Genomic DNA, 27,354 nt, shown 5'->3' on the forward strand with positions numbered 1-27,354 from the left:
AAAATGTCTCCATAAGATCCAGCTGTGGGGGCTGGAGAGATGGCTCAGTGGCTAAGAGCACTGTCTGCTATTCCAGAGGTTCTGAGTTCAATTCCCAGCAACCACATGGTGGCTCACAACCATCTGTAATGGGATCCGAAGCCCTCTTGTGGTTGTCTAAAGACAGTGACAGTGTACTCATATACAATAAATAAATAATTAAATAAATCTTTATTTTTAAAAAAATCTAGCTGCAAGGCATTTTCTTAATTAGTGATCAATGAGCGAGGGCTCAGCCCATTGTGAGTGGGAAAACTGCTGGTCTGGTGGTCCTGGGCGTCTATAACAAAACAAGCCAATAAATAGCACTCCTCTGTGGCCTCTGCATCAGTTCCTGCCTCCAAGTTCCTGCCCTGCTTGAGTTCCTGTCCTGGCTTCCTTCAGTGATGGATGATGTAAGTATTTGGAAGTGTAAGTCAAATAAACCATGTGTACCCCAATTTGGTGTTCTATCATAGCAATAATAATCCCAAATAAGGGCTGGTGAGATGGCTCGGTGAGTAAGAGTACACGACTGCTCTTCCGAAGGTCCAGAGTTCAAATCCCAGCAACCACATGGTGGTTCACAACCATCCGTAATGAGATCTGACGCCCTCTTCTGGAGTGTCTGAAGACAGCTACAGTGTACTTACATATAATAATAATAAATAAATAAATAATCCCAAATAAGACACAGGGGCTTTTGTTTTCATTCCTGAAATATCATATACCCATGACAAATAGGTACATCTCTGTTTGTGGAGAGAGGCATATCACAGACCCTACTCTGCACAATGCGAGAACTCATACCTCTATGACAAGCGGTTCTACAGGGCTGCGGGGCTCTCTGTGAGCAGGCCAGAAGCTCCTCCCAGTCCTCACTGAGGAGTTCACTGTAGCTGGCTGTTCTCAGACGCACCAGCAGAGGGCGTCAGACCTCATTAGAGATGAGTTGTGAGCCACCATGTGGGTGCTGGGATTTGAACTCAGGACCTCTGGAAGAACAGTCAGTGCTCTTAACCGCTGAGCCACCTCTCCAGTCCAGTTGTGTGTAATCCTAATCAACAGTCCACCCTGTTTGCTCACTCGCTGTCGCACCAACCACTTTTCACAGTGTGAGACTTTGAGACGACTCCTGTCCATTTCTGCACATGTGCTGTTAATCTCAAGCAATGGACGCCCAGCAGGCTGGAGCGACGGCTCTGCAATCAAGAACCTTGTCCTTTCAGAGGACTAGGGTTCAGTTTCCAACACGCACATGTTATCTCACAGCCATCTGTAACTCCAGGTCCAGGGGTTTCAGTGCCCTCGTCTGTGCTCCAGGGGCACCAGCTATGCACACAGTGCACCTACATACATACAGATAAAACACTTAGACACATAAAATAAACACAAACATACAATTTTTTTTGAATTTTTAGATTAAAAAAAAAAGAACATAAATGTATAACTTTCTTGCAGGACTAGCGAGGAACTAAACCCAGCGCCCACTCAGCCAGTACTCTACATTTGACCTACTTCCTGCCTCAGTAGGAACTTAAAACAAGTATCAGCGAACTGCTTACCAAAGAGGTTGTCTCCACTTAGGCGCACATCTATAACGCTTGAAGGAATCTGTTTTCCTTGGCTCCCCAGACAGAGAGTAGGAGCAGATTTTGAATCTGCCAGATGTGGTAGCTCATACTTGTGATGCAGCACTCAGTGGGCAGAAGTGAGAGGATGGGGAGTCCTTGTGTCAACATGAGCTGCGTAGGAGACCTTGTCTCGAAAGCAAAACAGCTGGGCGTGGCGGTGCACGCCTTTAGTCCCAGCGCTTGCAGGCAGAGGCAGTTGAATCTCTGAAAATTCAAGGCCGGCCTGGCATACACAGAGAGTTTCAAGTCAGCCAGGATTACACGCTGAGAGGCTTGCCCCCACTCGCGTGCACACTCACTCACACATACCATAATAAAAATTGGGCCCAGAATATGGCTCAGCAAGTAAAGGTTTTTCTGCCCAAACTTGATGTTCTCCACAACTAACCGGGAAAGGAGAGAATCCACTCCTGAAAGTTTCCCTCTAACTCTGTATGTGCCCGCCCCATGGCATCCTGAATTCTGAATCCTCTCACACCCGTGTCTCTGTTCTTCCTCTCTCTCTCTCTTTCTCTCTCCCCCTCTCTTCCTCCTCACTCACACTAATAATAATAATAATAATAAATAAAAATTAAAATCCGGGCTGGTGAGATGGCTCAGTGGGTAAGAGCACCCGACTGCTCTTCCGAAGGTCCAGAGTTCAAATCCCAGCAACCACATGGTGGCTCACAACCATCCGTAACGAGATCTGGCGCCCTCTTCTGGAGTGTCTGAAGACAGCTACAGTGTACTTACATATGACAAATAAATAAATCTTTAAAAAAAAAAAATTAAAATCCTTGTGACTCTTTCATAGATACATATGGCTTAATGTGTATTTTGCTTGTTAGAGTGAAGAACAGATTTAAAATTGTTTTATTATTGTTCTAATCTTTCTTTTTCTAACCTTTTCTTCTTTCTTTTTTTTTTAAGATTTATTTATTTATTATTATATGTAAGTACACTGTCTTCAGACACACCAGAAGAGGGCGTCAGATGGTTGTGAGCCACCATGTGGTTGCTGGGATTTGAACTCTGGACCTTTGGAAGAGCAGTTGGGTGCTCTTACGCACTGAGCCATCTCACCAGCCCCCCCTTTTTTTTCTTTCTTTTTCTAATTTTTTTTTTTTTTTTTTTTTGAGACAGGATTTCTCTATGTATCCCTGACTACCCTGGAACTCACTTTGGAGATCAGGCTGGCCTTGAACTCACAGAGATTTGCCTGCCTCTGCCACCCAAGTGCTGTGATCAAAGGTGCTCCTAACTAAATCTGGCTTTTTTTTTTTTTTTTTTTTTAGGATCATAAAGATGCGTGTTTTTAATTGACAACTCAATCTCTTCATACAATATTGCACAAATTATTCTATTTATGATACAAACTCATCAACATTCATATAAAACTATAAGTTGGTACATTTTGGTGGTAGGTACTTTAGTAAATAGCACAAATTTTAAACTCAGCTGCATGAGACTCAGCCTTCCACAAAAGAATTCCCAGGTTACTTAAGATGTCCAACCCAAGTCAATCAAGATCACTTAAAGAAAAACTTGGGATCCAGGTGTGGTAGCCCATGCCTCAGAAGGTTGAAGCAAGGAGGATTGTGCATTCAAGGCTGGCCTGTAGTATACAGCAAAACCATGGCTCAAAAAACTGGTGATAAAAACATTAAAAAAAAATTTTAGCAATTTTGTTTAGGAACCAGAAAGCATATGCACACTGGCAACTGTCAGAATGGCATGTTCAGCTCCACAAGTCCGGTGACTTGAACTCACAGAGATTTGCCTGCCTCTGCCACCCAAGTGCTGTGATCAAAGGTGTTCTTAACTAAATCTGGCTTTAAAAAAAAAAAAAAAAAGTATTTTGCCAGCAAAAGTGCACCCCCTAGGGGCCGGAAGAGAGCAGTGGCTCCCCGGAAGTGGAGTTAAGGACAGTTGGTTGTTAATCGTGTGGGAACTGAGATTGGAGCTTGCTCCTCTGGACAAGCAGTCATCTCTCCAGCCCTCTTCATCTCCGTTTAAAGCTGAGAGTGAAGGATGGCGATGATTGGGAGTGTGTGCAAATCTCATGGCCAAAGGATGCTTTGACGATAGGAGTCATCCAGTTCTGCCCTTGCCGTTCAAACCTACCGGCTCTCCTCTCTAACTCCTGGCATCCCCATAGCCGAGGGCCAAAACTGTGGTGTTTCCTTTAACCTGGAAGATCAACTCTCAGAGATGAACTGCTTCTGATAAGCAGAAGCACTGGCTTGCTCTGTCTGTCCCCGACACCCTCAGCATGTCGTTAGCAGGTCCGGTGGTTGCTAGCAAGGTTCCCTTGAGTGGAAGCCAAGGTTTTCATGATTCTTACGAAGCCCTAGTGGGCCTGTCCATCCCACCTCCCCACTGCAAATCTTTGTTTATGGTATTGTGCATGGAACCAAGGCCTTATGCATGCTAAGCAAACACTATTGATCTACACCCAGGCCCTTATTTTGCTTTCTGTTCTTTAAATATCTCAAGGCACCAAACATCATCTAATACGCTATATTTTACTTATTTATGGCTCTTGCTAGACCATATTACCCACAAAGGTCAGTTTTTTTTTGTTTTTTGTTTTTGTTTTTGTTTTTGTTTTTTTTGTTTTTGTTTTTAAACTGAGGTGTCCTCAGGCCTAGAATGGTGTGTGGTGAGAGTCCAGCCAAGCATGCTGAGGAGAGTACCTGTGTGCACATAGCTCTCACCATTTTGCTAATACTAGTAAAATAGTCACAGTAATCTCACCAATGACATTTCTTTATAGTCTCACCGTATCTCTGTGAGATGGGTAGACTGTATTATGATCTTTACTACTGTCTGTCTGTGAGCTCAGATGCCAAGGCTGGGGCACACTCAAGATTTCTGCTTTTTTTTCCCCCTTGAGGCAGAGTTTTATGCTGCAGTTCAGGCCCACCCGGAACTCACTGCAATCCCTCCCACTCAGCTTCCTAATTGCTGGGGTCATGAGGCTAAGTCATCATATCCAGTATTATCCTCATTCGTGGAACAGGGATCTTTGAAGAGACCAGAACCTAGAAAAACTCTGGCACTTGGGACACATTTTGGTCCACTCCCTGTTTTGTTTTGTTTTGTTTTCTAAATCAAGTTTTATTGGCACACAGCTACATTTATTTGGGACATATTTGTGGCTGCTTTAAGCTACTATAGCACGTCAGGTAGCTGTGATAAACACCGTGTGGTCCACAAGGCTGGAATGTTTGCCCTCTGCCCTTTACACTAGCGTTCTCCCTCTGCTGGGGCAGCTGGCCCCCACCTGCGCTCCATAGTCAGAGCTTCCTGGCACCCTTCATGTGGTCCACTACATCAAAGTCAATTCCGTACTGATGCCAGTGTCTAATTTTCCACTGGGCTGACACTTAGGATGATACAGAAGCAGTGGTGGCTGCGGAAGTTTCCTGAAGCTGCCAAAACACATGACTACCTATGACCTAGGGACTCGGAAAACAGAAATTCCTTCATTTTTGTTCTTTGCTGAGACAGGGTTTCACTAGTATCCTTGGCTGTCCTGGGACTCGCTGTGTAGAACAGGCTGACCTCAGACTCACTGAGATCCAATCCACCAACACCAGCCTCTGCTTCTGGGACTAAGGTGTATGCTACCATCTAGTCAGAAACCCAATCTTATGGGGTTCTGGAGGCCAGAAGCCAAAGTGTATGTGGGCCGAGAGGCTCCCTCGAGAGGCATCGGAAGACTTCCTCATCCTCACTCCAATATATTCTCCTCTCCCCCAACTCTCTCTTTGTTCTTTTAGATGGTCTCATACGGTCATTCAGGCTATCCTGGAACTCATAACAATCCTCCTGCCTCAGCTTCCCAATTGCTGAGATTACATGTATGAGCTACATCTGGTCTTAAGTGTATCTTTATGTCCTTGTTTCTCCTGGGTCATCTTTTATTCTATCTCCTGACACTGTTATTGGATTTGGGGGTCTCTTAGACAATCTGGGATGCTCTTGAGAGCCGCTGTTATATCTGCAATGACTATTTCCGTGATTCTTGTGAAGTAAAAGCAGGAGGAACAGGGATTCAAGCCCATCCTCAGCTACAAAGTGAGCCTGAGGCCAGATTGGGCCACCTGAGCCTTTGTCCCCTCCAAAAACTAAACAAAGCCTAGGCTGGAGAGGTGACTCAGGGAGTATTCTCAGTGGCTATGTCAGGTGGCTAACACCTACCTATAATTGCAGTTCCAAAGGATCCAGTGTCCTGTTCTGGCCTCTGCAGTAACCACATATGTAGCACACATTCGCACAAACGCACAGCCACACAAATAAAAATAAATCTTTTAATACAAAACAAAAGCCAGCACTCCGCACTCAGCACTCAGCACTCCAGAGGCAGAGACAGGTGGATCTCTGTGACTTCCAGGCCAGCCTGGTCTATAAAACGAGTCCAGGCCAGCCAGGGCTTTGTTACACAGAGGAAATCCTGTCTTGGAAAACCAATTAATTAAAAAATCAGCAACAGTGCTGTTGAGCAGTGGGACTCAACAGAGAACAATAAGAAATTAATGTGGGAGAAGGCTACATCCACAAAGTAGAAGATATTTATGCCTGTGGATAAGACAGGCCCGTTGTGTGTGTATGTGTATGTATGGTATGTGTGTGTGTGTGTGTGTGTATGTGCGTGCATTCCTACTTATGAATGTGTGAATGCTTGTGTGCACATGTGTGTAGAGTGCAGAGGTCAACACTGGGTATCTTAGCCAGTTTCCACCTCGGCGGCTCTCTAACTCTGTTTTTGAAATGGGAATCTTGCAATATTGCCTAGGCTACCCCAAACTCCTAGGCAGAAATGATCCTCCTGCCTCAGCTTCCAGAGCTGATAGGATCTCTAGCTTGTGCTACTGCACTTGTTGAAAATGCAGATTACGAAGCAGCCATGGAAAGAAAAACGTTTCCAATGAAAGCTTGAAAACACACAGTAAGTACCAGCGGTGGTGGTGGTCTGTTGGTGTAATTTGGGGTAAGCTAGTACTCTTTTTTGTCCTTGTAGGCTGGCTGAGAGCAGATTATCTTTTTCTTTTTCTTTCTTTTTTTGTTTTTTGTTTTTTTTTTTGTTTTTTTGAGACAGGGTTTCTCTGGCTGAGAGCAGATTATCTTTTTCTTTTTCTTTCTTTCTTTTTTTTTTGGGGGGGGGGTTTGTTTGTTTGTTTGTGACAGGGTTTCTCTGTGTAGCCCTGGCTGTCCTGGAACTCACTTTGTAGACCAAAATGCAGAAAATGGCCCTTTCTGCATTTTGCCAGGGTTAGGTACATGCCTTTAATACCAGCTCTCAGTCGGCAGAGGCAGTGTATCTCTGAGTTCAACAACAACAACAACAACAACAACAGGGCAGCAGGCAAGGAACAGTGTGGGTGGGGAGGGCTTGTGTTGGAGGGGGTCCATCTTGTGGGCAATGATGGAAGTACAGCCTTTTTTTATTATTATTTTTTTTTTTTAAATAAGATTTACTTATTTATTATATGTAAGAACACTGTAGCTGTCTTCAGACACTCCAGAAGAGGGCATCAGATTTTGTTATGGATGATTGTGAGCCACCATGTGGTTGCTGAGATTTGAACTCATGACCTTCGGAAGAGCAGTCGGTGCTCTTAACTGAGCCAGCCTTGAGCCACATCTGATGTGGCAGAGCAGCTCTCTGATGCTCCTCTCTGATGGCACTTCTGATGCTAGAGGCAACGTGGGGCTGTCAGACACATTTGATCCTGAACTGGGATGAGTCCTGGCCATAGTGATGAATTTTTGTAGAAATACATTTAAAAAATTGTTTCTCTTCAGTTTTATATCTTTAAGTGTTCTCTTTGATGCATAAAGTGACTTTTTGGCTCCCAGTGTGACCGTAGCACCTCCAGGTCATGAAGGCAGATAAACCTGATTCCTGGGAAACTTTGGTCAATCTTTGTCTGCTCTGCTCTGGCTCTGATAATGGCTCCTCCAGCTGCTGACTGATTCCAGGCTGGGTGAATTTTAATCACAACCTGGCTACTATGGCCGGTTCAAGCCTGTCTCTAGTGTCCTGTCTTCCACTAGTGTCTGCGTGTGCACACACCTGGGGTAATGCTGAAAATCAAGGACAGTTGCTGCAGTGCACATAATGCCCTCCTTCAGTTTGCTTGTTTGTTTGTTAGAGTCGGGGGTTTCTCTGTGTAGCCCTGGCTGTCCTGGAACTTGCTCGGTAGCTCAGGCTGGCCTCCAACTCACAGAGATCCACCTGCCTCTGCCTTCGGAATGCTGAGATTACAGCACCGCGCCGCACGTAAGGTGCATTTAATAAAGGAAGAAACAAGAATGACAGCGTTTTGTGGCTCTTTTTCCTTCTTAAGTACTTTGAGCGCTTAGCGGGGAGTGATAGCAACTCTATTCTTCAACTCTTGAAAGTCACACCCCAGCACCAGAACTCCTTTGGTCAATTTTCCCGCAGTCAGAGTCAAATAAGCACTGCAGAGTACTCGGATCGATCCTGTGTAGTTTTGAACAAAGCAGGTTAAAGTTTTTTTTTTTTTTTTTACCGAAAACCTGGGTCCAGTTTGCCACGTGATCTCCCCAGGCCAAGCTCTGGGCCATTAGCAATTCTGCGCCACTTTCCCTCCAAGTTGTCATGCGCAGGTGTATTGCACCAAGGCTGCCACCACACTGCCTTCCCTGCCACCCCAAAGCTGCCAGACTCCGGGACAAGAACTACAACCAAGAGGAAGAGGGCCACAGAGCAAGGGTCCGCCCTCAGGGGTGTGGTCAAGAATGCTCCTAGCCAATGAGCGCCAGCGCCTGGCCGCGGCCAATCGGAAGGCAGCGCGGGCTGCAGAGCCGGTGTTCCAGACGCTATGCCGGGCTCGCCGGCAAGGGGTGCTGCCGTGGGCGGTGGCCCCCGGGGCCTCCGAAAAACTTGGACCGAGCTGCTGGGTAAGTCTTGCCATTTCTGCCTTCTGACCCCAACCAGGCCCAGTGCGGTCCCTCCTTTCTTCGGGGTCCAGATCCCAGCGTGGCTCAGCCCTGCCGGCGAGTCAGCCGTCCTGAGCCGCTGGTCCTCTTAGGGCTGTGGGCCCCAGGCTTCCTGGTCCTGCCGCTTGCTGCAGCGCCAAGTGACTGTACAGACTTGGACAGTTTCTCTCTGGACCTCTGCTCAGTGTGTCACCCTGTGTACGTTGCACTATAATTTTCTGAGCAATTTTTTTTCTTTTTTTTAAATATCTTTAGCGGGCAGAGTCAAAAAGCAAAAATATGATCCTGAAAGGGAACAGAAATTAAAGGATTCTGCTCTGAAACTCCTGAGATACCATCAAAATATGCATGACCTTTTGCTAGAGGTAAGAGGAAGTTGTCTTGGCTGAGCAGGTTGGATGTTCGGAGCCAAGCCAGATCATAATCTTTTTAATGTCCTTCTAAGCCTGTGTACTTGACGAGTAACTGGTGCCGGCACCAGGTGGGAGGAGAGCTGAGTCTATTTTATATTTTATGTCTTTGGAGATGAAAGTAGTTGGGTAGTACATTTACTAATTCATGAAAGGCTTTAGTAAGTTCCTTCTGGGGAGAAGTACTCGAGGGGCTGGAGGGATGATTCCTGTACAGTCTGGTTTGGCTTTTTTGGTTTTTCTCTGTGTAGCCCTGGCTGTCCTGGAACTCACTCTGTAGACCAGGCTGGCCTCGAACTCAGAGATCCGCCTGCCTCTCTCTCCCAAGTGCTGGGATTAAAGGCGTGCACCACCACGCCCAGCAAGATGGAGTACAAGTTGTAAGCTGAAAGAAGCGTCCGGAGTTGCTTTTGGTCATGGTGTTTTTATTACAGCAGTAGAGATTCTGGGGGCTGGAGAGATGGCTCAGTGGTGTTCCAGAGAGACACCCAGGGAAGAGAGCAGTATTTGTAACCTGTGTGGGTGCGGGGTGGAGGAATTCACTCCTGACAAAGGGATGCTTTTACTTCCAGAAGCCGACTTTACCTGCATCCAAATTGGATGGACAGCCCTCTCTTGGAGACACTTTGACTGAAACATTCACTGCAGACACTGGAATTGTTCTAACTATTAGGATAAACATTGTTTCTTTGCAGCAAATACAGATTGTGACAGAAAATGCATATATAGAAACATGAGGGCAATTGAAGTCTTTCATAATCCACCAAAGAGAACCAATTAGGCCTTTGCTGCTCTAATTCCACATTGTCGTTTTGAAACACAGTTCAGAATGGCATACAAACAATTTAATTCTCATTTTTAAATATGACAATTAAGCACAGGCATATTCACATGGTTTAAAATGCTCCTAAACAATAGGGATGGCATTGTAGCATCCTGTTTACTTCTGGACTTGGTTTTACTAAACCATTGCAGCATCGGCACACCAGAACTTCAGTTTTTCACACACTGATCTGTATGATTTATATTTGTAAGTTCCTTTGTTTCTCCAAACCAGAGTGAAAGGCATGAGCTACCGATAATCTCGTTTACAGGGAAGACACCGAAGGGTAGGTCATTGCTAGAGGTCACTCAGCTGCTCAGCACTGATTGCTCTTCCGGAGGTCCTGAGTTCAAATCCCAGCAACCACATGGTGGCTCACAACCATCTGTAATGGGATCTGATGCCCTCTTCTGGCATATCTGAATACAGTGACAAGTGTACTCATATATATATATAAAATGTACTCATATATATATATATATATATACACACACACACACACACACACATATATATATATATATATATACAATAAATAAATCTTTTTTTTTTTTTTTTTTTTTTTTTTTTTTTGGTTTTTCGAGACAGGGTTTCTCTGTATAGCTCTGGCTGTCCTGGAACTCACTTTGTAGACCAGGCTGGCCTCGAACTCAGAAATCCGCCTGCCTCTGCCTCCCGAGTGCTGGGATTAAAGGCGTGCGCCACCACGCCCGGCAATAAATAAATCTTTAAAAAATTCTAACATACATACACACACATACTGTCACACACACTCTCACACACAAAGATGAATTTAAAAGCAAAACAAAATAAAACCAAAATAACCAACCAAAACAAAGCAAACCTGCCTGCTGTGCGAGCCTCACACTGCTGGGGTCTTGAAACCCTCTTTCTTACTGTTCCTACCGCTTCGGTTTGTAGGTAGAAGAGCCGCAGTGTAAAAGGTTGCGTCTCAGCGAGCTGATTGACTGCGACAGTGCCGACGCTTCCTCCGACCGGTCCGCTTCCTTCATCTGTGAGTTGTCACTGTGTTTTTCAATTCACTCACTTAGGAAACGGTTAAGGGGAAAGAGTCACCATCTGTTTACAGTCCGTGGACATTCAGATTCCACCTAACAATGTCCTTTCTCTTGTATCATCACCAGTTCCATGGGCTCTATGACTTGATTTGGAGTTATTTCCTAGCTTTAACCCACTCCCCCACTCCCCCACCGCACCCTATTCCCCCCCCCCCCACTCCCACAGGGTTTCTCTGTGTAGCTCTGGCTGTCTTGGGACTTACTCTATATGTAGACTAGACTGACCTCGAACTCACAGAGATCCACCTGCCCCTGCCTCTGCCGCTCAAGTGGTGGGATTAAAGATGTGAGCCACCACCGCCCGGAGGTATTGGAGGTATTTATTGTTCTTCCCTGCCCTCGTGTGTGTCTGTGTGTGTGTGTGTGTTTGTCTGTCTCTCTGTATGTGTTTGTCTCTCTGTATGTGTGTGTGTCTGTCTCTGTCTGTCTGTCTGTCTGTCTGTGTGTGTCTGTCTGTCTCTGTATGTGTATGTGTCTGTCTCTCTGTATGTGTGTGTGTGTCTGTCACGTGCTTGCAGGTGTCACTCTCCCCATTTCCCGAGAGTCAGAGAAAGCAGGGCAGGGGGTAGTTATCAATAAATAAGGTTTTGTTTTTTGTACTTCACATTTTTACCTACAACTTTTTTTTTCTTTTTTCTTTTTGGTTTTTTGAGACAGGGTTTCTCTGTAGAGCCCTGGCTGTCCTGGAACTCACTTTGTAGACCAGACTGTCCTCGAACTTAGAAATCCTCCTGCCTCTGCCTCCCAAGTGCTGGAATTAAAGGCGTGCGCCATCGAGTCTGGCTTTTTTTTCTTTTTTTTTTAAAGATTTCTTTTTTCTTTTTTGTTTTGTTTTGTTTTTTGTTTTTCTGAGACAGGGTTTCTCTGTGTAGCCCTGGCTGTCCTGGAATTCACTCTGTAGACCAGGCTGGCCTCGAACACAGAAATCCTCCTGCCTCTGCCTCCCGAGTGCTGGGATTAAAGGCGTGCGCCACCACTGCCCGGCTAAAGATTTCTTTATTTATTATGTGTGAGTACACTGTAGCTGTCTTCAGACACCCCAGAAGAAGGCATGAGATCTCATTATGGATGGTTGTGAGCCACCATGTGGTTGCTGGGATCTGAACTCAGGACCTTCAGAGGAGCAGTCAGTGCTCTTAACCGCTGAGCCATCTCTCCAGCCCTATCTGTGATTTCTTTCAGAAAGTGATAATCACTTCATGATTCGTTCCTTTTTTAGTCTACTGTTTTCATTATGCATTCATTCACTCACTGTGAGCTTGCGTGCTGCGGTGATCATGTGGCGGTCGGAGGTCAGCTATGTGAGTCTGTTTTCCCCTTCAGCCGTGTCATTGCTGGGGACCAAACTCAGGTTTTCAGCCTTGACTTCAGGCAGCTTCACACACTGGGACATCTTGATAGCCCTCAGTAATTTTTTTTTTTTTTTTGATTTTTCGAGACAGGGTTTCTCTGTGTAGCCCTGGCTGTCCTGGAACTCACTCTGTAGACCAGGCTGGCCTCGAACTCAGAAATCCGCCTGCCTCTGCCTCCCGAGTGCTGGGATTAAAGGCGTGCGCCACCACGCCCGGCTCGTAATTTTTTTTTTAATTTATGAATATCTGTGAGTATATGTCACATGCTTGGGGCTACCCACAGAGGACGGAAGAAAGTGCTGGGTGCCCTGGGATTGGAATTTGCAATGACTGGGGAGTTGAAAATGAACTTGTGTTCTGTGCAGGAGCAGAGCAGGTGGTCTCACTTCCTGGGCCACATTCCAGTCCCTCACGCTTGCTTTTTTTAAGTCTGTTATTATTTGATGGACTGGGGTTTGAACCTAGGGTATTTTATGTCTCTAGCCCTTTAAACGATTTTTGACTAAGTCATCCAGGCTGGCCTTGGGTTTTCAGTCTTCCCTTGATTCTCCTGTTAACAGGAATTAAAGGCTTCTGTCTTCAGTTCCAGCTCTGATTTCTGACACTTATAATTTGAAGCCTCTATAATTATTGCATATGGCTTTCCTTATTCATTGATGTGAGTGAGTTTTTAGAGCCTTGAAGATAATGGGTGTGTGGTATATATATACGTATATATATGTCTGTGTGTGTATACATATATATGTATATATATATGCACACACACAGATATATATATATATTAGGTTTTTTCTTTTTTTTTTTTAGTTTTTTTTATGTGGATGTTTTTTCTGCACGTATGTCTGTGGACTGCGTTGGATCCCCTGAAGCTGAAGTTACAGACAGTTATAGGCCACTGTGTATCTTGTGGGACTCAAACCTGGGTCCTCTGGAAGAGCAACACGTACTCTTAACTGCTGAGCCCTCTCTCCAGCCTTCCTATTTTTTTTTTTCCTTGACAATTAGTTTTGGAAGTGAAATAAATCAGAAATGATTTGCTTGTAAACACTGCCTGTTTCTAGGCTCCCCCGAACATTTCACCTTCAGGATTACTGACCACAAACTGGGTCAAGAGCCTGGTGATTGCTGTAGAGGATCAGCTTCTCTAGCCTCTGTCTGAGTGTACCCATGATCCTCTGCTCCCTTTCAGGTGCAAGGCAGAGTGTCTGGAAATCCTGTCCAGTTTGGACTTGAATGTTTGTGAGGTCCCTGGGGGCTAAAGTAATTAGGGACTCAGGGTGAACCACAGTGTGTGGCACTTGTGTCCGGTGTCTGAGGCCATGGGTTCGATCCCTGTCATGGCATAAGGAGCTGAGGGTCTAATCCAGTGCCTCAATAAACACCCTACCACGTGAGCTGCATCCCTAGCCCATATAGTTTTAAACATATATGTTAGTGATCCACTCATTGTGGAGCCTTCCTCATAGCATCCCTGGAAGCCCGATGAGCTCTGCTCACTGAGCTGCTTTCTATGGGGGGTGATAACGTGCCCTCTGTATGTTGTAATGGGGCGAATCCGCTGTGGTAGAAGATGCGTGCGTATGTGCGTGGCTTGGAGTTCAGAGGTTGCCTCTGAGTGTACTGAGAGCTGCCAGTTTGTCCACAAAATCATCTTCATTTTGTGTCTCCTGTTTTTCTCTTTCTGTCTATTCTTTATCTACCATGATGCTACCACTAAATAAGAAGCCGTTTTCAACTTAAGTCTTTGGAGGGTTGTGTTTGTCGTGTTTTAAGGGAAAGTCATGGCTTGCTTTCGTTTTTAGGCTCTGCTTTCCAGGATCAGGCCTTGAGGCTGGGAGTTCCTGTGGGGGTGCTATCTGCCAAAGTGTTTGCTCACAGTGTGCAGCAGGTCTGCGTGGAGCCCAGCCACCCCGTGCTGCTCAGCCCGGAACAAAGTGTGAGAAGCCGGCCCCTTAAATACGACCTGTCCGTTTTAGCTGTTTGGGAAAATAAGATGTTCCTTTAATATTGTTTTTAGATAATTTACATTTAAAAAAAAAACCAGATCATATCTCTCTTTAGAAGAAGCTGTCTTCCTTACTAGTGAATGCCCGGCATTTGTTGGCACAAAATATGGTCTCCCGTCTCACCTTCTGTCAGGAATTATGGAAAGCACAGGTGAATATGAAGATCTTTTTTTTTTTTTTTTTTTTTTTACAATTTATATATTCATTTTATGTATATATGAGTACACTGTAGCTGTACAGATGGTTGTGAGCTTTCATGTGGTTGCTGGGAATTGGACTCAGGACCTCTGTTCGCCCCGGCCCAGAGTGTAGAAAGGATTGGGAATGACGTCACTGGAGACTCCTGTGAGGTCAGAGCTGTCACAGACTGCAGAGGGAAAGCCATGCAGAACAGAAAGGGACATGAATGCTGTGTGACCTGAGTCCTTTAGACACTTTCTCTGGGCAGATGAGCATACCCTGGGCCGGACACTCTGTAGGACAAAGCCCACGTCGAGATAACCGCTGTTGTGCTTTTCAGAACTCTTTGTTGCTGGAAGCTGTGTGGCGTCTTCACAGGCACGGCGTCGTGAGCCTACAGGAGCTACTGCAGAGGTACCCCGCTCACTCTTCACCACTTACCATCGCGCCGCCTTTCTCTGTTCCATAGCTGTGTTTCTAAGCTGTCTCTAAACGCTGTTTGTTTGTTTATTGTGGGGTGGGGGGTGCGTGTGCCGTGGCTCACGTGAGGAGCTCAGAAGAGGGCCGAGTTTTCCCCTTCCTCTGTGTGGGTTCTGGGGTCGAGTCTGCTGGTAAGAGCCTTTATCTGCTAAGCCGGCTTGCCTGACTGGCTTGTCCTTTTTGTTATGAGAACATTTAGTGGTATTAAAGTATACTTGTGCATGTTTTCTTTGTACATGTCTCATGATGATGATTTTAATACGTATATGTAAATGTACATGCTTTGTATGGGTGTAGTCTGTACATAAGTTATACACATGCTTGTATATACATAGTCTGTACATAAATTACACACATGCTCGTATGTACATGGGTACATACATGCTAGTAGAAGCCTAAGGCCAGTATTGTGTGTCTTTCACAATCTTTCTCCACTTACCTTTTGACACAGGGTTTCACTGAAGTAGGAGCTTGCCGATATGGCTAGACTTGCTAGCCAGCAAGCCCAGGGATCTTGTGTGTGTCTCGCTAGCCCTGGGCACAGGGAACAGTTCCCTGACTGAGCTGCGCCCTCAGCCCGTCATGATGATTACTTTTTAAAATGTGGGGAAATAAACCTGGCATGGTGGTACATGCCTATAATCCCAGCACTCGGGAGGCAGAGGCAGGTGGATCTCTGAGTTCAAGGCCAGCCTGGTCTACAGAGTGAGTTCCAGGACAGCCAGGGCTACATAGAGAAACCCTGTCTCGAAAAACCAAAAAATAATGTGGGGAAAAAGAGACAAGAAAGAATTTTGCAGGGCAGAGGAAGGTAGGTGGATTTCTGTGAGTTCAAGGCTAGCCTCCACTACGTGGTGAGTTTTAGGCTAGCCAGGGCTACATAGTGTTACTGTTTCAAAACAAAATAAAAACCAAAGCTGAAGAAAGAGGGACTTGGGTGTAGAGTATTGGCGCTGAGAGCATGAAGCCCGAGCTCAGTCCCCAGCATTTCACGAAGCAGCACCGTAGCTCAGTCCTCTAAGCCCAGATGTCGGGGGAGGGCAGAGAGAATCACAAGTTCAAGGTCTGGGCTGGAGAGTTGCTCAGGTTAGAAGCACTTGTTGCACTTGCAGAGGACCTAGGTTTGGTTTCCAACACCCACTGTAGTTCCTTGCATTCGTAACTCCAGGTCCAGGGGATCTTACTTCTGTAGGCAGTGCATGCGTGTGGTATACAAACATACTCCTGCACAAAGAAGGGTTCTTTAAAATCAGATTTAAAGATAAATATAAAGTCACTAAAAAGCAAACAAATGACTTAAAGGTACTCTCGGTTACATACCGAGATCAAAGACCCACCCGAGGCTCCATAAGACTCTGACTCAAAACAAAACAAAAAGTCAACTAAAAAAAGAGAGGGCCGGGCGTGGTGTCGCACACCTTTATTCCCAGCACTCAGGAGGCAGAGGCAGGCAGATTTCTGAGTTCGAGGCCAGCCTGGTCTACAGAGTGAGTTCCAGCACAGCCAGGGCTACACAGAGAAACCCTGTCTTGAACCCCCCACCCCCCCAAAAAAAAGAGAGAGAGATGCTCAGGTAAACATGGCTGATAAAATGTACGTAGCTGTATTTATTCTTTTCTGAAGTCACCTCAGGAGTCAGACTGTTAATTTGTGTGAGGATACAAATGTACCATCGCACTTGTGTGCAAGTCAGAGGACAACATGTGGGATACGGTGGCTCCCTGGGATGGGACTCAGGTTGTCAGGCATGGTGGCAAGTGTCTTTACATTATTAGTCAGCCCAGAGAGAAACTTTTATAACAAGGCGTTACCTGATAAAATGGAATAGTACACAAGATAGCAAAAAAATAAAAAAATTGGAAGAAGGGAAGCAGGTGGACCGGCAGTAAGAGATTTAGCAGATTATGCTGTGCCAGCGGTGTGGATGAAGATGACCAACCGTGAGGACAACCAACCATGAAGATATACAACCAACAAGACAACCATCCATCAAGCTAACCAACTGTGAAGATATCCAACCATCAAGATAGCCAACTGTGAGGACAACCAGCCATGAAGACAACCAACCATGAAGATAATCAACCGGTCTATTTTATTTATTCATAAAGGCTCAAGAATTGGGAGTGTTCATACCTCAGGAGGTTGGATGAAAAAGAGTACAAGGCCTTACATGACGTGTCTGGGACCTCCTGCCTGTCTGGTCCATCAGAAGGCTGGCAGTCTGAGCTTTTCTGAGGTCTAGCTTGAGACATCAAGCATAGTTGAAAATGCCATCTTGAAACCAGGTCATGCTGCGACACCAGTTCCCATAAGAATTTTTTTTAAGTTGAATTTTTTCCTTAAACCCTACCCACAAAAGGCTTGAGTGAATCAAAGAAATAAAAATAGAGGTATAAAAAGACAAGAGAAAATACTGGGCAGAGGTGGCACACGCCTTCAATCTCAGTACTCAAGACAGAGGCAGGCAGGCGTTCTCTGAGTTCGAGGCCAGCCTGGTCTACAGAACAAGTTCCAGGACACCCAAGGCTACACAGATAAACCTTGTCTCCAAAAACAAAAGAGGAAATCCCAGACAGTTGTTTTTAAGATCTTAAAGGAGGAAGACCTATTTATAATAAAGCTCAGAGGCTAGAAATGATCAATAAACTTAATTGCACACAGAGCACATCTCCTAATACATACACACCAGGACATCGGAGTCTGCCACACAATAGTGGACGGAATTAAAGGTGAAAAGCACGCTTTGATAATAATTGGTAGACTTGTGGATTCCTCTTGGTACTGGATAGTTAGTTAGATCAGCAGTTATGACAGCTCGTGCCTTCAGTGTCAGCACCCAGGAGGCAGAGGCAGGAATTTCTGTGAGTAGAGTACCAGGCTAGCCAGGGTTATATAGTGAAACCTCAGCTTAAGAAAAATTTAATAGAGCCATAGGTTACCTGAACATGGCAAAACACTAACTGGTCACCCTAGGATACTCGGCCAGGGAGAGCTCACGTGAGCACATGAACAGAGGTTTGGAGATGTAGGTCACGTGGCAGAGTACTTGTCTACCATGCCCAAAGCCCTAGATGCAGTTCCTAGTGCCACCAGATGTAGTGGCATACACCTCTAATCTTGGTACTGCGGGTTGGAAGCAGAAAGCTCAGGCATTTGAGGCCAGCCTCGGTTATGTAGTTAGTGTGTGTATGTAGTCTGGGCTGTCTAAGGCCCTCTTTCAAAAAGAAGGGGAGGGCTGGTGAGATGGCTCAGGGAGTAAGAGCACTGACTGCTCTTCCAAAGGTCCTGAGTTCAAATCCCAGCAACCACATGGTGGCTTACAACCACCCGTGATGAGATCTGACGCCCTCTTCTGCTGTGTCTGAAGACAGCTACAGTGTACTTACATATAATAATAAATTATTATTATTATTATTATTATTATAAATCTTTGGGCAAGCAGAGTTGACTGGAGCGAGCAGAAGTCCTAAAAATTCAATTCCCAACAACCACATGAAGGCTCACAAACCATCTGTACACCTAGAGTGTACTCACATACATAGAATAAATAAATAAGCTTTTAAAAACAAAAACAAAGGGAACCAAAACAAAACAGGATTTCTGAAACAGCAGAAAGTATAGGTCATAAAAGAAGTTGGAATAAGCTTTAAAGAGTTGAAATAATTCAAAATAGGCTCTCTGCCCCCACACAGGTTTTTGTTGCTTTTTTTTTTTTTTTAGTGGCGGAGCAGTGGGTTGGCAGTGGCTTACACAGAACCCATGAGCGATCACTTTAGTATCACTATATTAGATTTACTTACTTGTTCTACGTCTGTGTGTGTGTACCTGCGTGTATGCTTGTATACCGGATGCATAGACATACGTACAGGAAGAGGCCAGAAAAGAAAAGGGCCTGATCTTGGATCTGGAACTGGAGCTGGCATGTGGGTGTCTGGACTCAAACTGGGTCCTCTGCGAGAGTGGCAAGTGCTTTAATCTTGGAGCCATCTCTATCACTAAACGTTCTTAAAGGGTTTCACTATCTAACCCTGGCTATCCTGGAACTAGAGTAGACTGGCCATGAGCTCACGGAGAGCCACTTGCCTCTGCCTCCCCTGTGCTGGGACTAAAGGCATGTGCTACCACACCCAGTTCATTAGTAAACTTGTTTTTTTTTTAAAAAAGATCTATTTATTTGCTATGTATAGAGTTCTGCCTGCATGTACACCTGCACACCAGAAGAGGGCGTCAGATCCCATTACAGATGGTTGTGAGCCACCATCTGGATGCTGGGAATTGAACTCAGGACCTCTGGAAGAGTAGTCAGTGCTCTTAACCTCTGAGCCATCTCCTCCAGCCCTCTCGTTGGTACACTTTTAAAAATGATGTGATGGTTTTTCTCTTGCATTAGCAGCAGCCATGCAGGTGCTTGAGACAGGATTTGGCAGCTGCTATCTTGTTCTTGCTAGCCAGTGCTTCCTACTTAAGTGACTATTGCAATAAATAACAAATGAATGAAATTGTGAAGGTGGTGGGATGGGGAATCCAGCCTCTGTTCTTCTTGTCCCCAGCCATCCTGACTCGGAAGCCATGGCCATGTGGCTCTTCAGGAACCTACGCTCTCTGTGTGAGCAGATAGGCGCATCCTGCCCATCCCCAGATACTACGGAAGCCATGCTCTCTGGTATGTTCATAGCAGACAGGTTCCTGGGGACAATTATTCCTTCTGATACTGGAAAAGAGAGCAGTCTCTCCAATCCTGTGGATCTAGTGTGAAATGAGCTAACCAGGTCAGTCATGGGCCTCTTTTTTTTGTTTTTTGGTTTTTTGTTTTTTTTAAGATTTATTTTTATTTCATGTATGTGAAGTACACTGTTGCTGTCTTCACACACACCAGAAGAGGGCATCGGATCCCATGACAGATGGTTGTGAGCCACCATGTGGTTGCTGAGATTTGAACTCGGGACCTCTGGAAGAGCAGTCTGTGCTCCTAACCACTGAGCCATCCCTCCAGCTCCCCTCTTGTCTTCTTGACTGGTTGGAATCCTCGTGAGGAGTGTTTGTGGCGGGGTTGGGTTTTCTTCACTGGGTTGCTGAGGTTGAAGCTGATGTGGGCAGTTTAGCAAGATGCCAGTCTCAAAGCAAAAGGAAGCATAAAGTAGAAATAAAATCTTAGACCTCTTTTCCATAAACTTGACTCTTTAAGTAGCTGGATAAACGCTTGTGTCTCAGTCAGGCGGGCCGTGGCAGGCGTGGGGGTTCACTGAGGGCTAGGTGCCCTTCGCATGAACAGTTCTGCAGTCTGCACACGTGTACTCCCTGGAGCTAGGTCAGCACGAGCCACTGCTGTTTGGAGACCCTAATGCATATAAATTACTTTGAATATTTTATCTTTCAGGTCTTGTGCAACTGTTAATTTCAAGGGGGTTTCAGGGAAGCTCAGACCCAAGAAGACTTGTAGAGCCCGAAAGGCTGCCCCAGGTAGGGAGGGGAGGCAAAGGCTGGAGGAGGACTGGGCTTTGAGACAACCTCATGCAGGAAAGGATGATCTTGAAGTTTCTTTTTGTCTCTCTGTGTAGCCCTGGCTGTCCTGGAACTCACTCTGTAGACCAGGCTGGCCTCGAACTCAGAGATCCGCCTGCCTCTGCCTCCCTAGTGCTGGGATTAACGACCTGTGCCTCCATGCATGGCTTGACCTTGACTTTCTATTCTTGAGTCCGCCTCCCAAGTGCATTGGGAGCATAGCTCTGCATTAACTACCACTCCCACTTGTATGATGTGTAAAGTTGATCTGCCTATATGCCTGCCTACATTTGCCCCTCTTCCCCTCTCTCTCTCTCTCTCACACACACACACACATACACACACACACACATCAGAACTTACATGGATTTATTAAGAAGTGAGAAAGAGCTCCCAAGAGTGAGACCATTTCTTCTTTTGCCTCAGCATAGCAAGGCATCCTCCTGTGTACTGCCAGTCAGCGTGTGACTGCTTGAGAACTAATTACTGAGTGGATCTGTGTTCCGTCAACAGGTTGCCACTGATGTACTGCAGAGAATGCTGGCTTGTAAGTTGCTCACTGTGAACCTCCGGATATAAGCGACTCCTTCCCTTACTACCAGTTCTAGCAGATTCGTGTGTGTGTGTGTGTGTGTGTATGTGTATGCATGCATGCATATATCTCCGTGCACAGAGGCCAGACAATGGTGTTGCTTCCCCTGTAAATAGAGTTATAGACAGTTATAAGCTATCAGGCAGGTGCTGGGAATTGAACCTGGGTCGTCTGAAGAGTGCCCTGGCTGTCCTGGAACTTTCTCTGTAGACCAGGCTGGCCTTGAACTCAGAGATCTGCCTGCCTCAGCCTCCCGAGTGATGGGATTAAGGACAGAGGTAGAACACTAAGCTTGCACATTCATTCCATCGCTAGCCCCACAGAATGTCTAGAGTGATGAAGTGTCACCAGCTCAGTACAGCATTCACAGTCCTGCGAGCTGTCCCTAGCTTTACAGCTCACAGATCCCAGTGCTCTGACAGGGCTTAGATGTCTTCTTGGCAGACCTGGTGGATCTCCAGAGGCCTGTGACAGACATTGGCCTTCTGTCTGATAGTGCTTGGGGTGACACAGGACAGGGACCCCCACGGAGCTGATCTTGTTTTTCCACCCTATGTTTTGTCATCAGTTTCACTTGATACCCTGGAGGCTGATCCACAGACGACTTTGGATTGCCAGGCAGTGAGTGGCTGGTACGTCTTCGAGGCCTGCTGTTCGTGTGAAAGACGGTCTTACTTCGCTATGAAGCATGGCGTCTTAAACACTTGGGTGGTAGCAGTAACCAGCTAGGTACTCCCTACTGGTTGGAGACCTCGGGGAAGATTGTTGCTAAAGCCCAGGGGGTCTCTCCAGCCTTTTCTGAGGTGGGGCAAGAAATCTCTTTCTTATTGTAGAATCCTGTTCAGCCTCCAGATTTCTAGGATGTGGGACCCTAAAGGTCCTTCAGCCCCACTTTTCTGTCCCGCGTGTGTGACCTCCCTCCCACGTGTCTGTCTTCAGCTGTGGTATGCAGCTCCAGCCTTCCTAGTGTGTCTAATCTCCTGCCTGCTTCTGGACTCTTGACATCCTAAGAGGGCTCACTTCTCTCTTGATGAAACCACATGTCCTATGATTCATTTGACACGTGTGGCTTCATGGCCTGGTTGAGAAAGTGATTTCCTGGCTTGCAGGATGGTGAGCCCCATTGGTTCTTAGACAGGATCCAGGCTATGAACAGTGCTTTCCCTCTTGGACACCCCTCATGTCATTTGCAGGATTCCTATCTACTCCGGACATACATGCTGTGGTATGGTAACAGAGGATTCTCTGAAGAGCTTCTTCAGTCACACGCTAACTCAGATTCTGACTCACAAGCCCGTGCTGAAAGGTAGGCCTCCGTGCCATGGCCACTGTCTGCTCATTTTGGGGTCTCTTCCCCTATACCTATGGTGGAACTCTCACAGAGATATCAGTGACCCTTGGGTGGGCTTGTGGCTCTGTCCTCCGCAGTCTCCTGAGCGCTGAGACCTGGGGGTGAAATGGAATGCTTTAAGGCCCTTGAGATCGTGACACCAACTCAGGGTCTGGCATCCTGTCCTCTGGAACCCACATCCCTCTGATTCAGAGGAATGACCTCAGTTAACAAAAGGAAATGGTTGTGTCAACAGTGTTGAACAAATTAAAACAGTTGACATAGAAACTTAAAAAACAGGGTATTTTGGATGGTTGGTTGCTTGGTTGGTTGGGTTGTTTGTTTGTTTGTTTTAAAATAAACGCTGACTTGAAGTTTTTGTTTTTCCTCCCCAGTGTCTGATGCCATTGAAATGCAGAAAGAGTGGAGCTTTGCTAAAACACATCATCTGCTCACGGATCTGTACTGCAGGGTGAGTGTGGGGTTGGTCCACTCCATGCAGCAGGACTTCACGGGTAAGACTGGATCAGTGGCTCCCATGGACACTGCATGTGTGAGAAGGTTCCAGAGTCTCCAGCAAGAGACTGTACTCACCAGGACGGTAGTTCAGGATCGGGAGATGGAACTTGTCATTGGGCAGAGCCTTTTCCTTCTCAGAACAAGAATTCTTCCAGCCACTGCTGACCACTGCAGAGAGGAGAAATATGGCGGCCACTGTTGAGGCTCCTCATGAAGTCTGCACTTCTCTGGTGTTGGAGTGGAGGGGCTAGACAGAGCGGAAGAGCTGGCACCTGGCTGGCAATGGTATACTGGGATTTTGAAAGGAGCTGGGACTGTTATTCCAGGTTTTGGTGACCCTGGGTCCAGAGGAGTCAGTTGGCCGTTTGCAGGAAGTCCTGGAGATGCAGGAGGTTAACTGGCAACATGTACTCTCCTGTGTGTCTACCCTGGTCGTCTGCTTTCCCGAGGCACGGCAGCTGGTTAAAGGTACGTGTTCATGGGAGCCCTGTCACACTTGTGATTTGCATGCAAATGTGAGTCTTGTCCCACACTGTAGAGGCTGAGCGAGCACATGACTGGAGCCTGTCACTCACTAAGAACTTAATAGAACCCTGTGTGCATGTGTGTCACACTGTATGAGTGCTCCTTCTGTGTGACCGAGGCAGCTTATGTCCAGCATGAGGTGGCTGTTGCAGTGTGAGGAGAGCCCAGCAAAGATACTCAGTCACCAGTAAAGCTCTCGTTATGTGAGTGACCTGCCCTCGCCTGCTTCTGACTGTGTCCTAATCTCACAGGTTGGGTAGCTTCTTTGATGGCCCGGGCCTTTGAGAGCTACCACCTAGACAGCATGGTCACTGCGTTCCTGATTGTGCGCCAGGCTACTCTGGAGGGCCCCTATGTATTCCCGTCCTATGCAGATTGGTTCAAGGTGAGTTACCGGGGAAGCAGGTTATCTGACAAACTGAGAGCTTTGGTTTCGGGGTGGAGGGAACTGCGGGTAACGGAGGTGAGTGTGGCAAGCTTGGCCGAGGCAGATCCTCGCTCATGCATGTTTCCAGAAGCTGTCTACTATGCTCTGCACACAACCCAGCTCTGCGTCCTCAGCAGTCGCCTGTTGGGTGGAATCTCCTTTACTGGAACCTTCCTAAGATAGGAGACCGTTCAGCAAGAGTAGGACCAGTAGCGCCTTCTTTGTGTCAGACACACTGCTTGCTTTTTCCTGAAGGTTCTGAGGTGTGCGCCTCGTCCTTACATGGACCCTACTTACATGTCCATCTTCTGCTTTTGGCTGCAACCTGTGTTTTTGTCTGCGCAGTGCTGCTGAGCCTGAGAGTCCTCAGACTCACCTTGCAAAGGGCTTTGAAAGTACAGATCTCAGGTCACCCCAGGAGTGTTGAGTCTGTGCTCCTAAGGTGAAGTCTGCAGGGAAATCCTTGGTCAGCTCGTGTGGATACAGGTTTAGACCGGTGTGAGTGTGTGTGTGTGTGTGTGTGTGTGTGTGAGTGTGTGTACGCACGTGTGCGCACATGTGCATGCACTATGGGTTCCAGGAATCACTCAGGATGTGAGATTTGCAACACTTTGAGCTGCTAAGACATCTTGCCTGTTTGGATTTTTTTTTTTTTTTTTTTTTTTGGTTTTTCGAGACAGGGTTTCTCTGTATAGCTCTGGCTGTCCTGGAACTCACTTTGTAGACCAGGCTGGCCTCGAACTTGCTGGAATTAGAGGCGTGTGCCACCACGCCCGGCGCCTGTTTGTTTTTAATAATAATAATAATAATAATGTCTCACTTTGGTTAACCTGGAGCTCACTATGCAGACAAGGCTGGCCTCAAATTCAGAAATCCACCCATCTCTGCTGCCTGAGTTCTGGGATTAAAGACATGTGCTACCATGCTCCACTTCACGTTCTTTTCTTTCTGTGTGTGGGAGAGGGAGAGGGAGACGGAGAGGGAAGGAGACAGAGACAGAGCAGGGGGTGGGAGAAAGGAAGGGAGTTTAGTTTATTTTTGTTTGTTTTTTGTTTTTTGCTTTTTTTTTTTTTTTTTTTTTTTGACGCAGGGTTTCTCTGTCTAACCTTAACTGTTCTGGAACTCAGTCTGTAGACCAGACTGGGCTCAAACTCAGAGATCTGAACAGCACATGCTCTTAATCGCTAACCCCTCCTTTTAACCTTTTAATTTATTTTTAATTTTGTTTTCTTATGTTTATGAGTGTTTTAGTTGCATGTATATCTATATACCTGTGTGTGATTGGTACAGTGAGGCCAGAGGAGGGCTTTGGAGTCCCTGGGGCCACCATGTGGGTTCTGAGAATTGAACCCAGGTCCTCTGGAAGAGCAGCCAATGCTCTTAACCTCTGTGTCATTTCTTCAGCCATCCCTTATTTTACTTTTGTTGTTGTTGATGTTGTTGAAAAGATGTGCTTGTTTTTTGGTTTTTGTTTGTTTGCTTTTTTATTATTTTACTTTTAAAAATCAGCTTCATCAGGATATAATTTAGAGCTGGGAAGAAGGTGCAGTGGGTAAAATATCTGTCGTGCAAGCATGAGAACGCCACGTTCAAAAGCCCTGAAGCCAACTAAAGTCAATAGCACACACCTCCAGGGCAGCACATGTAGCACAGAGTACACATGGATTCAGTTATCTCCTAGCACGTGGGATCCAGGTCATCAGATCGGACGGTTTCCCTGGCTCATTCAAAATAGATGTAATTTAAAATGTACCCAACTTACCTGTGTTGTTGGTTGCATTTTAGTTGTCTATATTTTTATGTTTAGTATTTGAGTGCCTGTTTTAATATTCTTTTTTTTTTTTTGGTTTTTCGAGACAGGGTTTCTCTGTGTAGCCCTGGCTGTCCTGGAACTCACTTTGTAGACCAGGCTGGCCTCGAACTCAGAAATCCGCCTGCCTCTGCCTCCCGAGTGCTGGGATTAAAGGCGTGCGCCACCACGCCCGGCTGTTTTAATATTCTTTTTTTTTTTTTTTTTTTTTTTTTTTTTTTCAGACACACCAGAAGAGGGTGTCAGATCTCATTTCGGGTGGTTGTGAGCCACCATGTGGTTGCTGAGATTTGAACTCTGGACCTTCGGAAGAGCAGTCGGGTGCTCTTACCCACTGAGCCATCTCACCAGCCCTGTTTTAATATTCTTAATTTGTGTGTGTGTGTCTGTGTATAACTATGCACGCACATAGACGGTAGTCTGAGGGAGGCCAGAGAAGGCCCTTAGAAATCCTTCCTGTTCACCATTCTTGAGGCAGTCAGACCTGGGAGAGGGGAGCCTAAAAATGAAGTGGAGTAAATTCTTACACTACAGCCAACTTAATCCAGAGCATCACATTATCCTCTGAGGGTTAATAAAGATCACCTGAGTAGAGTTCTCATGAGTTCACGCTGTAAATAACCACAAGGACAAGCCCAAGGTGGAGATGTGGTTTTCTGTAGAGGCGAATAAACAAGTAACAGTGGCCAGCTGTAAAGGCTAATCTAAATTAAACCAAGCCCTATCTGCTACTCCTGGGAGGAGCAGGGACGCACACGCAAGAGCAAGTCCACGGTTCTGAAGAAACTAAGGTCACACTTGTCTTGTTTTCTCACAAGCACTCAGACTCCTCACTCGGATCCATTCTTGGACAAGTTTCCAATCTTCGCTGCCTTCTGTGTCATCTCAGGATGTCAGGCCTGTGTACAAGTGCCCTTACCAACTGAGTCATCTTGATGTCCTGATCATCAGGACAGATCATAGGTCAGAGTCAACTATTTTTGCTGGGCTCTCTATCTACATATTTTTTTTAAAAGATTTATTTATTTATTTCGTTTCTATGAGTGCACTGTTGCTCTCTTCAGACACACCAGAAGAGGACATCAGATCCCATTACAGATGGCTATGAGCCACCATGTGATTGGTGGGAATTGAACTCAAGACCTCTGAAAGAGCAGTCAGTGCTCTTAACCGCTGAGCCATCTCTCCAGCCCTACATATTTTTTAAAAACTATTAATGCTGAAGAGATGGCTCAGCTGCTCAGAAGAATGCCTGCTCTTCCAGAGGTCCTGAGTTCAAGCCCCAGCACCCATGTAGTGGCTCACAACCATCTGTAATGGGGTCTGATGCTCTCTTCTGGTGTGCGGGCATACAGGCAGACAAAACACCCATATACATAAAATAAAAATAAATCTTAAAAAAATAATAAATGTAAGCTGAAATGTTATGACATATGCCTTTAATGCCAGCATCCAGATGGCAAAATAGGTAGATATCTTGAGTTTGAGGTTACATGGTGAATTCGATGTTAGCCAGGAATGAGAACTTGTCACACGTACATACAAACACAACAAACCAACAAAACCTACTAGTTTAGCTCAGCAGTGTTGTCGTATCGTATCATAGTCTTTAGTTAGATGTAATTTTACTTAGTTTAAAAAATAATTTTATGCCTGTGCCTGGCAAACACAGAAGTGGATGCTCACAGTCAGCTATTGGATGGAACACAGGGC

At 45.9% G+C, this 27,354-nt stretch overlaps 1 protein-coding gene across 1 annotated transcript in view; it reads left to right on the top strand.

The window, feature by feature from the left end:
* The first annotated feature begins 8,488 nt into the window (after positions 1-8,488).
* Fanca (FA complementation group A) overlaps positions 8,489-27,354 on the top strand; it is a 52,520-nt gene continuing 33,654 nt past the window's right edge. The window contains exons 1-14 of the mRNA XM_021170569.3: positions 8,489-8,567; positions 8,862-8,971; positions 10,761-10,854; positions 14,073-14,206; positions 14,332-14,427; positions 14,797-14,870; positions 19,487-19,599; positions 20,314-20,396; positions 20,952-20,985; positions 21,599-21,662; positions 22,224-22,336; positions 22,756-22,832; positions 23,206-23,347; positions 23,656-23,789. Coding sequence (XP_021026228.1) covers positions 8,489-8,567; positions 8,862-8,971; positions 10,761-10,854; positions 14,073-14,206; positions 14,332-14,427; positions 14,797-14,870; positions 19,487-19,599; positions 20,314-20,396; positions 20,952-20,985; positions 21,599-21,662; positions 22,224-22,336; positions 22,756-22,832; positions 23,206-23,347; positions 23,656-23,789 — 1,347 coding nt within the window. The remainder of the gene's footprint in view (positions 8,568-8,861; positions 8,972-10,760; positions 10,855-14,072; positions 14,207-14,331; positions 14,428-14,796; positions 14,871-19,486; positions 19,600-20,313; positions 20,397-20,951; positions 20,986-21,598; positions 21,663-22,223; positions 22,337-22,755; positions 22,833-23,205; positions 23,348-23,655; positions 23,790-27,354) is intronic.

This window comes from Mus caroli, unplaced genomic scaffold (genome assembly GCF_978045245.1).
Source record: "Mus caroli unplaced genomic scaffold, Mus_caroli_1 scaffold_10, whole genome shotgun sequence".
NCBI lineage: Eukaryota > Metazoa > Chordata > Mammalia > Rodentia > Muridae > Mus > Mus caroli.